This window comes from Spodoptera frugiperda, chromosome 24 (genome assembly GCF_023101765.2).
Source record: "Spodoptera frugiperda isolate SF20-4 chromosome 24, AGI-APGP_CSIRO_Sfru_2.0, whole genome shotgun sequence".
In the NCBI taxonomy this organism is placed as follows: domain Eukaryota; kingdom Metazoa; phylum Arthropoda; class Insecta; order Lepidoptera; family Noctuidae; genus Spodoptera; species Spodoptera frugiperda.
Genome location: NC_064235.1, coordinates 3,285,715 through 3,301,444, shown reverse-complemented (window position 1 = coordinate 3,301,444; position 15,730 = coordinate 3,285,715). Strand labels below are relative to the sequence as shown.

The 15,730-nt window shown below is 48.1% G+C and overlaps 8 protein-coding genes across 8 annotated transcripts; all 8 read left to right on the top strand.

Annotated features, from left to right (window-relative positions):
- Positions 1-351: 351 nt before the first annotated feature.
- LOC126912229 (histone H4-like) lies at positions 352-1,222 on the top strand. The gene is made up of 2 exons (XM_050703366.1): positions 352-474; positions 564-1,222. The coding sequence occupies exons 1-2, from the start codon at positions 352-354 to the stop codon at positions 777-779; spliced, it is 339 nt and encodes a 112-aa protein (XP_050559323.1). The 3' UTR covers positions 780-1,222.
- A 1,285-nt stretch (positions 1,223-2,507) lies between these two features.
- Positions 2,508-13,215, top strand: LOC118278894 (late histone H1-like). Its single transcript, XM_050703774.1, has 2 exons — positions 2,508-3,916; positions 13,199-13,215. Exon 1 carries the CDS (start codon positions 2,694-2,696, stop codon positions 3,447-3,449), a length of 756 nt encoding a protein of 251 aa, XP_050559731.1. The 5' UTR covers positions 2,508-2,693; the 3' UTR covers positions 3,450-3,916; positions 13,199-13,215.
- LOC118278899 (histone H2A) lies at positions 4,999-5,590 on the top strand. The gene has a single exon (XM_035598306.2). The coding sequence runs from the start codon at positions 5,098-5,100 to the stop codon at positions 5,470-5,472; it is 375 nt and encodes a 124-aa protein (XP_035454199.1). The 5' UTR covers positions 4,999-5,097; the 3' UTR covers positions 5,473-5,590.
- Positions 6,524-7,918, top strand: LOC118278906 (histone H2B). Its single transcript, XM_035598312.2, has one exon. The coding sequence runs from the start codon at positions 6,597-6,599 to the stop codon at positions 6,969-6,971; it is 375 nt and encodes a 124-aa protein (XP_035454205.1). The 5' UTR covers positions 6,524-6,596; the 3' UTR covers positions 6,972-7,918.
- Positions 8,081-8,710, top strand: LOC118278898 (histone H3). Its single transcript, XM_035598305.2, has one exon. The coding sequence runs from the start codon at positions 8,166-8,168 to the stop codon at positions 8,574-8,576; it is 411 nt and encodes a 136-aa protein (XP_035454198.1). The 5' UTR covers positions 8,081-8,165; the 3' UTR covers positions 8,577-8,710.
- Positions 9,669-10,334, top strand: LOC118278911 (histone H4). Its single transcript, XM_050703829.1, has one exon. The coding sequence runs from the start codon at positions 9,747-9,749 to the stop codon at positions 10,056-10,058; it is 312 nt and encodes a 103-aa protein (XP_050559786.1). The 5' UTR covers positions 9,669-9,746; the 3' UTR covers positions 10,059-10,334.
- LOC118278895 (late histone H1-like) lies at positions 11,804-12,884 on the top strand. The gene has a single exon (XM_035598301.2). It carries the CDS (start codon positions 11,990-11,992, stop codon positions 12,743-12,745), a length of 756 nt encoding a protein of 251 aa, XP_035454194.1. The 5' UTR covers positions 11,804-11,989; the 3' UTR covers positions 12,746-12,884.
- Positions 13,216-14,245: 1,030 nt separating the features above from the next.
- LOC118278900 (histone H2A) lies at positions 14,246-14,837 on the top strand. Its single transcript, XM_035598307.2, has one exon. It carries the CDS (start codon positions 14,345-14,347, stop codon positions 14,717-14,719), a length of 375 nt encoding a protein of 124 aa, XP_035454200.1. The 5' UTR covers positions 14,246-14,344; the 3' UTR covers positions 14,720-14,837.
- Positions 14,838-15,730: the final 893 nt, after the last annotated feature.

Genomic DNA, 15,730 nt, shown 5'->3' with positions numbered 1-15,730 from the left:
GTCTAACCCGTTCTCTCCACAGCTTCGCCTTAGCAGGCACACACCTCCCTACCTACACCCGGTAGGCTACACACCTTCGGGTTTCCCTCGCCCAAAGGGGGAAGGCGGCCCTTCAGGCCCACGGCAGTCGCGCGCTCCCGAGTTTGTTTGGCGCTTTCTTCTCGGGAGCTTTGCGCTAGGATAGTGTCGAGGGTGGGTATCCTTGCGGTTACTGCCGTAGATACTTCCCCCCCGAACTTTGTCATCCAAGGACATACTAGAGGGTGTCTTGGAGTGCAAGACGCCTTCGTATCTAGGCTTCAGGCCCTTTTGGGTAACTTGGGACTTAGTTAGTCCCAGTCCCAAGCCTCAATGCCCCCGCCCCCGCTCACACTGCCCCCGCTACGCTTAACAAGCGAGACCCAAGATCCCGGTCTAGGTCCGATCTTGCCGCGCCGGCTCCCTCCCAAGTGTGAGGCCTCTCTCCCCTTCGGAGTCACTCACCTCCCCCCATCGTCTGACAAGCATTCTTCAGACGACTTTCTAGTAGTTCAGGGTAAAAGAAGGAAGAAAACTTCCTGAAGCCCGCCATCCGTCGTCTCGCTCGCAGAGGTGGAGTGAAGCGTATCTCCGGTTTGATCTACGAAGAGACCAGAGGCGTGCTGAAAGTGTTCCTCGAGAACGTGATCCGTGACGCCGTCACCTACACCGAGCACGCCAAGAGGAAGACCGTCACCGCCATGGACGTTGTATACGCCCTGAAGCGTCAAGGCCGCACCCTGTACGGTTTCGGCGGTTAAGCAGCACAGCGCTCCTCCGGACGCCGGCGGCGGCGAGCGCCGCCACCTCGCGGACTATCGCGGGTGGCGGCGGCCCACTCGTCGCGTGCGTGCGTTCGCGCGCTACGCATACAAAAAAAAGGCCCTTTTCAGGGCCGCATATGATTCGAAACTGATGTAAACGTTTCTCGATAACAGAATAGTCAAAAACAAAAACGTACACACCTACCTACCTACCTACCTACCTATCTTTCCATCCAATAATCCACCCAATCACCTATACTTACCTACCCTATAAGATGATGACGATGACGAGTAAATAAAGTAAAAGTAATTCCTAATAAGTATGCCCCCGGTATATTACAGTTACAACTTACCGTCTACGTACCTACCTAACTTGCATGATCCTCCTACATTTTCATAAAATTAATTAATAACTTTGAATAAATGAATATACCCGTCGCTTGCTCGATTTCTTTCACTCACCGCTCGAGCCGGCGGCGGCGCCTCTGCTCCTGCTGCTGTGTCGGTGTCCGCCTGTGAATATATGAGATTCAATTCAATATAATAATTGTAACTAATAATGTACATATATGTACGTATGTTTTCATCAAGTAAGTACGTTAAGTATTATGCGTATGTAGTTAGTTAGTTAGTTAGTTAGTTAGTTAGTTAGTTAGTAAGTAAGTTAATGAGCAAAAGCAGGCTAATAATACGCATAATACATACGCAAACGCACGCAGTATCTGTGAAACGAACACGCATCTAACGCATAGAACTGTCGCAGCTCGACGTTTGCGATCGCACAGCGTCCGTCGAGTCTATCTATCCAAGTACAACGCAGTCGATCCGTAGCGCAACTGCGTATGCTGTATTAATGATTGATCACAATATTATATCCAAGTTATTACCGATCTATCTGAGATATTATAGTCAGTAGAAGTACTGCTACTAAGGCTTACGACGTCTGATTACAATAGAGGTCAAGTGATTACTTACTTTGAAAAAATTAAACAACATTCATGTATCTAAGTATGTATATTGTGGTATTATATCATTCTACATGATGGTATATTATAAAATAATACATTATCGTATAGTAAATCAGTAACTATGTACTTAATTATTAGGTTGTTACGATTCGTTTATTTACAGGTACGTATAGGTACGTTTTAATGTTAGAGAGTGCAATCCGAGAGATCTGAGAGTCCGTCGCGTATCGTCGCCTGCGGGTGCGTGCAGCGTGCAGCGTGCGGCTCGCGAGGAGAGCACCCGGGACACCATCGACGACGACGAGGAACCTTCTTCGTCTCCTCCGGCGGCGGTCCAGCCGTGCCGTCTGGCAGGCAGGCGGTACGCGGCCGCCGGGCGGCCGCGGTGTTTTACGACGGTTCACTTTCAGCTCGATAATTGGGCCGCGAGACCGTCGAATATCGACGAATTGCTGTCGCGGCGGAAGCTCGATATCCTCCCCGTTGATACGTCGACCTCGACGCCCGCTACACGTCGATCCTATAGAGAAAATAACATTTTGAACCGGACCCGACCGACGCTCGGTACGCAGTCTCCGAAATAAAACACCGGCACGCGCCGATCTCGCCCACCACCCGCCGAACCGAGCCGCCCGGCGCCGCTCAGCTTCATGACCGACACCTCGACACCGTCCTCGTCCTCGAACCACCTAATTTTCCATTATTAAAACCGATTTTATTAGACGCGTGTTAGTGAAAACTTTCGACAGTTCCGACGAGAAAACGTTCCGCGACATCACTGCGCTCGTTACGGTAAAGTTCCGTGGTACCTTAGCGCGCGCGTTCCGACCGAGGGGATACTATAAGTGGCGACATCTAAGTCTCTATCGCACTTTACACTCTATCGTCGTACGTGACGCACGCAAGTCGTTGTTCGTAGTAAACATCATCATTATCATCTGAAATGGCAGACACAGCAGTCGCAACCGAAGCTCCGGCACCAGCCACCCCGGCGAAGAAGCAGACCGGCAGACAGGCGGGAGCCGCGAAGAAACCGAAGGCGAAGCCCACCCATCCCAAGACCTCCGAGATGGTGAACAACGCGATCAAGGAGATGAAGGAACGCAGCGGCTCCTCCCTGCAGGCCATCAAGAAGTACATCGCCGCCCAGTACAAGGTCGACGCCGAGAAACTGGCTCCGTTCATCAGAAAGTACCTGAAGAGCGCCGTCGAATCCGGCACTCTGATCCAGACCAAGGGCAAGGGCGCTTCGGGATCTTTCAAGCTCGAGTCGAAATCGGCCGCGGCGAAGAAGCCCGCCGGTGCCGCGGGTAAGGCCGCCGCCGGCAAGTCCGGCGCGTCCGCGTCCGCCGCATCGAAGGCCGGCGCCGCCGGCAAGAAGGCGACCGCCTCAGCGGCCGGCGCCAAGAGCAAGAAGGCAGCAGCCGCGGCCGCGTCTGCGTCGGCGGCTTCCGGTTCACCCGCGAAGTCCGCTAAATCGTCGGCAGCCAAGGACAAGAAGGCCGCCGCCGCTAAGAAGAAGCCCGCGCCCAAGAAGGCCGCCGCTCCCGCTAAAGCGAAGGGAGCCGCCGCACCGAAAGCTAAGAAGACAGCCAAGCCCCCGACCAAGAAACCTAAGGCGCCCAAACCCAAGAAGGCAGCCGCCGCTACGCCCAAATCGAAGCCGGCAGCGAAGAAAGCAGCCGCCGCCAAGAAGTAAACCGCTTGCTGCTGTTGCTGCTCTTAAGTCGCGGCGGCACGGTACCGACGCGGTGCGGACGGACGGACGGACGGAGGAACGACCGGACGACCGGAACGTGGCGGAGCCGATCGAACGCGATCACGCGCGTATGGCGGTGCGTGCATATTCACACATGCATTGCGCTCTCATTCGCGTTTACCGCGCTTAACAAGCGCACACCAAAAAGCCCTTTTCAGGGCTAACAATGTTTTCATGAATATTTGAGAAAATATTCGTTTCTTATATACAGAGAGTCAAAACAAAACAAAACAAAACAAAACAAACAAATCACCAATAAGAATGATTAGTTTGAAACAGTATTATAACAACCTTTAGTCGCCTATATGGATGGTGTACAATTGGATCGAGTACGTACGTAGTACGTAGGTATTACGAGTATAATGAATGAATGAATGAAATGGGTATGTTTACGTTTAAGTAGGTACGTACGTACGTACCACATGTAGACTAGACTAGACTAGATTAGTTTAGTTTAGTTTAGTTAGAACTTAGACAAGACACTAGTCACTAGGCAAGGCACTAAGTAATAGTGAGGTAAGTAAGTAAGTAACTGCTAAGTGCTAGGTACTAGGTAGTTACGTGCGTGCGTGAGGCGTTGCGTTTGCGTTGCGTTGGTTTGGTTAATGTAATGTAATGTAAATAGATAGATAATAACGTTATGGTATAGGTAGAATTTATGAATTGACTGAATATGAAATGATATGATATTATGATAGGTAAGTATTACTTATAATATTGAATTAAGTAAGTACGTAATTAATAAGTATGATTGAGAGAGCAATGAGCAATGAGTAGGTAAGGTAGGTGTAGTGTAGATGTATGTTGTAAATAAGAAGTACAAGTAGTAAGTAAGTAAGTAGGTAGGTACGTTTAATACGTTCCATCCAAGGTTTAAGGTGTACTAGACTAGTACCTAGGTATTGTTGTTGTCTGCGTGTGCGTGTGCGTTGCGTGTGCGTTTTGTGATTTAGTGGTTCACGCGCGGAGGTTGATTGATGTTTAGGTGGCGATGGCTGGCAGAAGCGACCAGGTCCCCGTTGCGGCGGCGGCGTCAGCCGCCGCCGCGCTCGATTTACCCCCCCCCCCCCCCCTTCCCAGCAAATGAAAGAATTGTAAAAAAAAAAAAAAAACAAAAAGCAACAACAACAAACAAAAACATAACATTGGCGAGGAAACCTTCCCTTCAGCGGCGTAGGGTGTTCGTATTTTCCGTCATTCCCGATCGATTCAATCGAATTGTTGTGTATTCAACTTCATCGCGTACCTACGTAGCTTTGTAACCTTACCTAGTACCTTAGTTTGCTAATGATAAATAGTTATCACAGGTTTTCAGAAGGCTCGCAGATCGCAGTCACGAACGAGCGAGCGAGAGTGCGAGAGATCGAGCGGGACGGGAATACAGAGAACGATCGCGCTTGCGCGTTTCGATAGCTCACTTCGCTAGTGGCGCCGCCCCACCGACGAATATCGTAACGGAGGGCGAGTATAAAAACAGCTGAACAAAGCTCGATCGCGCACACTCTGCTCACGATTCTCACAGTACGCGCATCGACAGCGTGTGATCTTTTCTCGTTTTGTACGTGTAAACAATCTAAAACTCTTCAATATGTCTGGTCGCGGTAAAGGTGGCAAAGTTAAGGGAAAGGCAAAGTCCCGCTCCAACCGTGCCGGGCTCCAGTTCCCCGTCGGACGTATCCACAGGCTGCTCCGTAACGGCAACTACGCCGAGCGCGTCGGTGCCGGTGCACCCGTGTACCTGGCCGCCGTGATGGAGTACCTCGCCGCTGAGGTCCTCGAGTTGGCCGGTAACGCCGCGAGGGACAACAAGAAGACCAGGATCATTCCTCGTCATCTCCAATTGGCCATCCGCAACGACGAGGAGTTGAACAAGCTGCTCTCCGGCGTGACAATCGCTCAGGGTGGTGTACTGCCTAACATCCAGGCCGTACTCTTGCCCAAGAAGACCGAGAAGAAGGCTTAAACATGGTGCGCTGAACGCAGCCGCAGCCGCAGCCGCCGCCGCGGTCGCAACAGAGCATCATGCGTGCACGTATCGCACCGCATTGCTCACAAACAAAAGGCCCTTTTCAGGGCCACAATATGATTCGTCGATACGCACACACTTACATGTGTGTGTGTTACATGACAGTTTCTATTTAACAGATCTATAGTCAAAAACGAACAAACAAAATATGAAAACTTTACCCTTCACACCCACTGCCGCTATCCTTTGACCTGTATCCCTATATTATTATATACTATAGGTACTAACTGCGGATAGGTACACCTATCTGCGGATAACTAAACACAACCACAATGAATGAATGAATGAAAAAGGGGCAAATGTAACTCCTGTAATACGGTATGATAAAGTATGATCGATCCGACAGTAAGTATTAAAAAGAAAAAAGGATATTAACGATAGGTGAATAGTAATATAGTCGATCGCTATGTTATTTATTCATTTTATACATAATTGCACGCATGCGTAAGAAAAATAAATAATATTACATTATGATAGTAATCTGAGTGCAATGATTTTACTGCGATTATAGTACTAGTACTAGGATAAATTATGTAGAGGAACAGAACGAAAGTATTACAATATTATTATAATAATATTATGTGTATTGAGCGTAGATCTAGGTACAGACTTATGTACAGTCGTTCAGACTGTTCTGCGTTTGCGTTTCTGCGTCAAACTATCAAAGTGATTGATTAATTAGAGCGAATTGTTTAATCGTCTCGTCGTTGTTTATTATGGTGTTTTTAGATTTCATTTTACCGGTATACCACACAGTGCAGACCACAAGTTTAGTACAAGCATCGTCAAGTGAACCCCCCCCCCCCCCTCCCGCGTCGCAAACGACGGGCCGGCCCCGCCTCCTCGCCCCGCTCGCGATCGTAGCCGAGGGGACCGGGAAGCGCTGCGATTGGGCCGCGGCGCGCGTCGTAACGCTTCGTCGTCCAACGCTAACATCGTGCGCGGCCGGCCGTATAAATACGAGTGTTGTCGCGTCCCGGTTTTTACTCTGCTCCTGAACTCCGCTTCGGAAGCACGCATTCTCTCTTAATTTTTATCGATAAATCCTATTACTCACTACAATGCCGCCCAAGACCAGTGGTAAGGCCGCCAAGAAATCTGGCAAGGCCCAGAAGAACATCTCTAAGACCGACAAGAAGAAGAAGAAGCATAAGAGGAAGGAGAGCTACGCCATCTACATCTACAAGGTGTTGAAGCAGGTCCACCCCGACACCGGTATCTCCAGCAAGGCCATGTCGATCATGAACTCGTTCGTGAACGACATCTTCGAACGCATCGCCGCCGAAGCCTCTCGTCTCGCCCACTACAACAAGAGATCGACCATCACCTCCAGGGAGGTCCAGACCTCGGTCAGGCTCCTGCTGCCCGGTGAGCTCGCCAAGCACGCCGTCAGTGAAGGCACCAAGGCCGTCACCAAATACACCAGCTCCAAGTGAGCGCGGCAACTTGAACGTCCAGCCTCGTGTGTGTGAAGAACGCCTACTCGCGCGCTCTAATCACGCACGCAGGATGGCGGGACAAAAGACAAAAGGCCCTTTTCAGGGCCACAAATCAATTCATGTGATATCGTTACGATTCACGTTTCTATCTAACATTGAGAGTCAAAAACAAAAACGCAATCTTCTCGTTCAATCAATGAACGTAAATTAAATAAATATTACACGCACACACCTACCTACCTACCTACCTATCCACCTATCTACCTATATACTCACTGCTTATTTAGTATTATAAGTAAAGAATATAATATATTCATACAGCAAAGAGACATGCATGCAAAGATCAAAAAATCAAATAAGAACACCTCAATGAGAATGATTATTTTAAACGCGACGAGTACAGCAGTATAAGTAAGTATAATATTATTGATATTAGGTAAACGAAACCGCAATGTAAACCTAGTAAAATAATAGATACGTCGTACGTACGTACAATATTATACCTTTATGAGCACAATGATCAATATTCGATAGTACATACAATACATAGATACGCAAGTGTACCTACTACGTGTACACCAATTCAACGAAGAGATGAAACACATACATAGGTAGATACTAAAACCACCCTTAAAACCGTAAAAATCATTATGAAATTATTAGTATGTTGACCGTGGAATTAATAATCAGTTATAGGTGTTGGTCGTTTTAAACAACTTCACTTGATTAATTAGTGCACAAACATTACACCTATATTATTATAGGGTAGCTAGATCTATACTTATAATATTATTCACGTACGTTCACGTAAACTTACCATGAAAATTAGGTACCTACAATGGAATTATTGCAAGAGTAGTATATTACAATAATTATGTTCCGTTTAAAACATGATAATCACGAGAAAGAAAAATAAAGAAAATATAAAAGAAAAACAAATCAAATTTGGAAATTTTTATTTTTCGCGTATGTTTACTAGTCCCAGAAACGCGACGTCTAGAGGGAGCCACGAGCGAGCCGGCCGGCTCTCAAGCCCCGCCCCGTTCGCCGGCGCGGCGACGTCGTCTATATAAATAGGACCGAATATAGCGTGGCGATTTTTATTCTCTCTCCAACGTTCGTCCGGAGCGGTGTAGTAGATCCTCTTTCGTTCGTCTCTTAACTTTGCGATTTTAACTCGTACCTACCGAGATGGCCCGTACTAAGCAGACCGCTCGTAAATCCACCGGTGGCAAAGCCCCGAGGAAGCAGCTCGCCACCAAGGCTGCGCGTAAGAGCGCACCGGCCACCGGCGGTGTCAAGAAGCCCCATCGCTACAGGCCCGGAACCGTCGCTCTTCGTGAGATCCGTCGTTACCAGAAGAGTACCGAGCTGTTGATCCGCAAGCTCCCGTTCCAGCGTCTCGTCCGTGAGATCGCTCAGGACTTCAAGACCGATCTCCGTTTCCAGAGCTCCGCCGTGATGGCACTGCAGGAGGCCAGCGAAGCTTACCTGGTCGGTCTGTTCGAAGACACCAACCTGTGCGCCATCCACGCCAAGCGTGTCACCATCATGCCCAAGGACATCCAGCTGGCGCGTAGGATCCGTGGTGAACGCGCTTAAACAACAACAACAACGCGCAACGGCAACGACGACGACGGTGCAAGGCACGCACGGTGCGACACACACACGCACCGCCTGCATTGCCCGCGTTCTCGTCCGTTCACTAATAACAAAAGGCCCTTTTCAGGGCCACATATGCATCTGATTTTGTGAAGGTTTCTCAAAAACAGAAGTCAAAAACGTTACATATTATTTATACACACACACATACACCTAGATCCCCACTGTCTTCCTATCCACGTACCTATCTATGAATGAATGAATGAAAGAAATAATCGAAAATTGTTAGTTAGTATTCATCTGGCATGACTATACGATAGCGATAATAAACATGGATAGGCAGTCACCTAAATACTTATGACTATAACGCTATTATAAACAAAGCACACCAATAAATAATACGTAGTAATTATTAATATATTATAATATTGGATTGGATATAACATAAGTACTACTACAGTAGGGTGCGTTTGTTGACATTATTGATACCGATCATTACGTATAGTAAGTAACCTATGTATTGTAGTACGTACACAACAGTAGACAAGTATGTTATGTGTACACCTAGTTAGTGACTGACCGTCTTAGATTAATAAATTAACAGATTTAAAACGCTTTAGATATAATCATTCAGTCAGTCAGGCAGGCAGGCAGGGGGTTGCGACTACTGATCTATTTACATATGTTTAATTTAACTCATATTATAATACATAATTATGCAAGTACTAAGTTTACTTTAGTTAGGCTTATGCTTGTTGGACAACGAAGAGAGAGAGACAGGGAGAGAGAGAGAGAGAGACAGAGCGAGTGTTTGTGTGAGCTTTGTTAGTTAGTTTATTGACTAAGTAATCGTCCGACTAAGCTCTAATACCTAAACCTTTGCTATCCTCATTACATATTTCAGTCTGCTATTGAAAATTCTTAATCGTTTTTCTTAGTTAATCGACTGACAATCAAGCAAGTGCGCGAACGAATCGTCACCGACCAACCAGCGTTCTCCGCTCTCGCAACGTCCCCTCTCCCCGCGCACCTCTCGTAGCGAGTTCGTGTCGCGTACCCGGCTCGTGTATAAATACAGGCCCGCCGGACAGCGCCAGAGCCATTCTCGCCTGCGTTGTTCGTTAGCGTGCATCGCTCGTTTCGTTCGTTACACATCTTCTATCAATCAACATGACCGGTCGCGGTAAAGGAGGAAAGGGTCTGGGAAAAGGAGGAGCCAAGCGTCACAGGAAGGTACTTCGTGATAACATCCAGGGTATCACGAAGCCCGCCATCCGTCGTCTCGCTCGCAGAGGTGGAGTGAAGCGTATCTCCGGTTTGATCTACGAAGAGACCAGAGGCGTGCTGAAAGTGTTCCTCGAGAACGTGATCCGTGACGCCGTCACCTACACCGAGCACGCCAAGAGGAAGACCGTCACCGCCATGGACGTTGTATACGCCCTGAAGCGTCAAGGCCGCACCCTGTACGGTTTCGGCGGTTAAGCAGCACAGCGCTCCTCCGGACGCCGGCGGCGGCGAGCGCCGCCACCTCGCGGACTATCGCGGGTGGCGGCGGCCCACTCGTCGCGTGCGTGCGTTCGCGCGCTACGCATACAAAAAAAGGCCCTTTTCAGGGCCGCATATGATTCGAAACTGATGTAAACGTTTCTCGATAACAGAATAGTCAAAAACAAAAACGTACACACCTACCTACCTACCTACCTACCTATCTTTCCATCCAATAATCCACCCAATCACCTATACTTACCTACCCTATAAGATGATGACGATGATGAGTAAATAAAGTATAAGTAATGCCTAATATGCCCCCGGTATATCACAGTTACAAATACATATAAGTAGACACGTAAAAACTTGACTTACTTACCGTCTACGTACCTACATAACTTGCTTGATCCTCCTACATTTTCATAACGTTAACTAATAACTATAAATAAATGAATATACCCGTCGCTTGCTCGATTTCTTTCACTCACCGCTCGAGCCGGCGGCGGCGCCTCTGCTCCTGCTGCTGTGTCGGTGTCCGCCTGTGAATATATGAGATTCAATTCAATATAATAATTGTAACTAATAATGTACATATATGTACGTATGTTTTCATCAAGTAAGTACGTTAAGTATTATGCGTATGTAGTTAGTTAGTTAGTTAGTTAGTAAGTAAGTAAGTTAATGAGCAAAAGCAGGCTAATAATACGCATAATACATACGCAAACGCACGCAGTAACTGTGAAACGAACACGCATCTAACGCATAGAACTGTCGCAGCTCATAGTTTGCGATCGCACAGCGTCCGTCGAGTCTATCTATCCAAGTACAACGCAGTCGATCCGTAGCGCAACTGCGTATGCTGTATTAATGATTGATCACAATATTATATCCAAGTTATTACCGATCTATCTGAGATATTATAGTCAGTAGAAGTACTGCTACTAAGGCTTACGACGTCTGATTACAATAGAGGTCAAGTGATTACTTACTTTGAAAAAATTAAACAACATTCATGTATCTAAGTATGTATATTGTGGTATTATATCATTCTACATGATGGTATATTATAAAATAATACATTATCGTATAGTAAATCAGTAACTATGTACTTAATTATTAGGTTGTTACGATTCGTTTATTTACAGGTACGTATAGGTACGTTTTAATGTTAGAGAGTGCAATCCGAGAGATCTGAGAGTCCGTCGCGTATCGTCGCCTGCGGGTGCGTGCAGCGTGCAGCGTGCGGCTCGCGAGGAGAGCACCCGGGACACCATCGACGACGACGAGGAACCTTCTTCGTCTCCTCCGGCGGCGGTCCAGCCGTGCCGTCTGGCAGGCAGGCGGTACGCGGCCGCCGGGCGGCCGCGGTGTTTTACGACGGTTCACTTTCAGCTCGATAATTGGGCCGCGAGACCGTCGAATATCGACGAATTGCTGTCGCGGCGGAAGCTCGATATCCTCCCCGTTGATACGTCGACCTCGACGCCCGCTACACGTCGATCCTATAGAGAAAATAACATTTTGAACCGGACCCGACCGACGCTCGGTACGCAGTCTCCGAAATAAAACACCGGCACGCGCCGATCTCGCCCACCACCCGCCGAACCGAGCCGCCCGGCGCCGCTCAGCTTCATGACCGACACCTCGACACCGTCCTCGTCCTCGAACCACCTAATTTTCCATTATTAAAACCGATTTTATTAGACGCGTGTTAGTGAAAACTTTCGACAGTTCCGACGAGAAAACGTTCCGCGACATCACTGCGCTCGTTACGGTAAAGTTCCGTGGTACCTTAGCGCGCGCGTTCCGACCGAGGGGATACTATAAGTGGCGACATCTAAGTCTCTATCGCACTTTACACTCTATCGTCGTACGTGACGCACGCAAGTCGTTGTTCGTAGTAAACATCATCATTATCATCTGAAATGGCAGACACAGCAGTCGCAACCGAAGCTCCGGCACCAGCCACCCCGGCGAAGAAGCAGACCGGCAGACAGGCGGGAGCCGCGAAGAAACCGAAGGCGAAGCCCACCCATCCCAAGACCTCCGAGATGGTGAACAACGCGATCAAGGAGATGAAGGAACGCAGCGGCTCCTCCCTGCAGGCCATCAAGAAGTACATCGCCGCCCAGTACAAGGTCGACGCCGAGAAACTGGCTCCGTTCATCAGAAAGTACCTGAAGAGCGCCGTCGAATCCGGCACTCTGATCCAGACCAAGGGCAAGGGCGCTTCGGGATCTTTCAAGCTCGAGTCGAAATCGGCCGCGGCGAAGAAGCCCGCCGGTGCCGCGGGTAAGGCCGCCGCCGGCAAGTCCGGCGCGTCCGCGTCCGCCGCATCGAAGGCCGGCGCCGCCGGCAAGAAGGCGACCGCCTCAGCGGCCGGCGCCAAGAGCAAGAAGGCAGCAGCCGCGGCCGCGTCTGCGTCGGCGGCTTCCGGTTCACCCGCGAAGTCCGCTAAATCGTCGGCAGCCAAGGACAAGAAGGCCGCCGCCGCTAAGAAGAAGCCCGCGCCCAAGAAGGCCGCCGCTCCCGCTAAAGCGAAGGGAGCCGCCGCACCGAAAGCTAAGAAGACAGCCAAGCCCCCGACCAAGAAACCTAAGGCGCCCAAACCCAAGAAGGCAGCCGCCGCTACGCCCAAATCGAAGCCGGCAGCGAAGAAAGCAGCCGCCGCCAAGAAGTAAACCGCTTGCTGCTGTTGCTGCTCTTAAGTCGCGGCGGCACGGTACCGACGCGGTGCGGACGGACGGACGGACGGAGGAACGACCGGACGACCGGAACGTGGCGGAGCCGATCGAACGCGATCACGCGCGTATGGCGGTGCGTGCATATTCACACATGCATTGCGCTCTCATTCGCGTTTACCGCGCTTAACAAGCGCACACCAAAAAGCCCTTTTCAGGGCTAACAATGTTTTCATGAATATTTGAGAAAATATTCGTTTCTTATATACAGAGAGTCAAAACAAAACAAAACAAACAAATCACCAATAAGAATGATTAGTTTGAAACAGTATTATAACAACCTTTAGTCGCCTATATGGATGGTGTACAAACAATTGGATCGAGTACGTAGTACGTAGGTATTACGAGTATAATGAATGAATGAATGAAATGGGTATGTTTACGTTTAAGTAGGTACGTACGTACCACATGTACACTAGACTAGACTAGATTAGTTTAGTTAGAACTTAGACACTAGCTAGTCAGTCACTAGGCAAGGCACTAAGTAATAGTAAGTAACTGCTAGGTGCTAGGTACTAGGTAGTTACGTGGGTGCGTGAGGCGTTGCGTTGCGTTGCGTTGCGTTGGTTTGGTTAATGTAATGTAAATAGAATAGATAATAACGTTATGGTATAGGTAGAATTTATTATTTGACCGAATATGAAATGATATGATATTATGATAGGTAAGTAGTAAGTATAATATTGAATTAAGTAAGTACGTAATTAATAAGTAGAGGTATGATTGAGAGAGCAATGAGCAATGAGTAGGTAAGGTAGGTGTAGTGTAGATGTATGTTGTAAATAAGAAGTACAAGTAGTAAGTAAGTAAGTAGGTAGGTACGTTTAATACGTTCCATCCAAGGTTTAAGGTGTACTAGACTAGTACCTAGGTATTGTTGTTGTCTGCGTGTGCGTTTTGTGATTTAGTGGTTCACGCGCGGAGGTTGATTGATGTTTAGGTGGCGATGGCTGGCAGAAGCGAGCAGGTCCCCGTTGCGGCGGCGGCGATAGCCGCCGCCGCGCTCGATTTACCCCCCCCCCCCCCCCCTACCCCTTCCAGCAAATGAAAGAATTGCAAAAAAAAAACAACAACAACAAACAAAAAAAACATAACATTAGCGAGGAAACCTTCCCTTCAGCGGCGTAGGGTGTTCGTATTTTCCGTCATTCCCGATCGATTCAATCGAATTGTTGTGTATTCAACTTCATCGCGTACCTACGTAGCTTTGTAACCTTACCTAGTACCTTAGTTTGCTAATGATAAATAGTTATCACAGGTTTTCAGAAGGCTCGCAGATCGCAGTCACGAACGAGCGAGCGAGAGTGCGAGAGATCGAGCGGGACGGGAATACAGAGAACGATCGCGCTTGCGCGTTTCGATAGCTCACTTCGCTAGTGGCGCCGCCCCACCGACGAATATCGTAACGGAGGGCGAGTATAAAAACAGCTGAACAAAGCTCGATCGCGCACACTCTGCTCACGATTCTCACAGTACGCGCATCGACAGCGTGTGATCTTTTCTCGTTTTGTACGTGTAAACAATCTAAAACTCTTCAATATGTCTGGTCGCGGTAAAGGTGGCAAAGTTAAGGGAAAGGCAAAGTCCCGCTCCAACCGTGCCGGGCTCCAGTTCCCCGTCGGACGTATCCACAGGCTGCTCCGTAACGGCAACTACGCCGAGCGCGTCGGTGCCGGTGCACCCGTGTACCTGGCCGCCGTGATGGAGTACCTCGCCGCTGAGGTCCTCGAGTTGGCCGGTAACGCCGCGAGGGACAACAAGAAGACCAGGATCATTCCTCGTCATCTCCAATTGGCCATCCGCAACGACGAGGAGTTGAACAAGCTGCTCTCCGGCGTGACAATCGCTCAGGGTGGTGTACTGCCTAACATCCAGGCCGTACTCTTGCCCAAGAAGACCGAGAAGAAGGCTTAAACATGGTGCGCTGAACGCAGCCGCAGCCGCAGCCGCCGCCGCGGTCGCAACAGAGCATCATGCGTGCACGTATCGCACCGCATTGCTCACAAACAAAAGGCCCTTTTCAGGGCCACAATATGATTCGTCGATACGCACACACTTACATGTGTGTGTGTTACATGACAGTTTCTATTTAACAGATCTATAGTCAAAAACGAACAAACAAAATATGAAAACTTTACCCTTCACACCCACTGCCGCTATCCTTTGACCTGTATCCCTATATTATTATATACTATAGGTACTAACTGCGGATAGGTACACCTATCTGCGGATAACTAAACACAACCACAATGAATGAATGAATGAAAAAGGGGCAAATGTAACTCCTGTAATACGGTATGATAAAGTATGATCGATCCGACAGTAAGTATTAAAAAGAAAAAAGGATATTAACGATAGGTGAATAGTAATATAGTCGATCGCTATGTTATTTATTCATTTTATACATAATTGCACGCATGCGTAAGAAAAATAAATAATATTACATTATGATAGTAATCTGAGTGCAATGATTTTACTGCGATTATAGTACTAGTACTAGGATAAATTATGTAGAGGAACAGAACGAAAGTATTACAATATTATTATAATAATATTATGTGTATTGAGCGTAGATCTAGGTACAGACTTATGTACAGTCGTTCAGACTGTTCTGCGTTTGCGTTTCTGCGTCAAACTATCAAAGTGATTGATTAATTAGAGCGAATTGTTTAATCGTCTCGTCGTTGTTTATTATGGTGTTTTTAGATTTCATTTTACCGGTATACCACACAGTGCAGACCACAAGTTTAGTACAAGCATCGTCCAGTGCTGATGCCTGATCCGGAGCTGCGGACTACCTAGCGGGAGTAGGAATCGGGTGGTTTTTATTCAGAGTCTGACACTCCCTCTCGCCTCTCCCAAGGTGGGAGAAGTCATTGGATGATTTTCCCCCTCAAAAAAAAAAAAAACAATGAGATAGAGGAT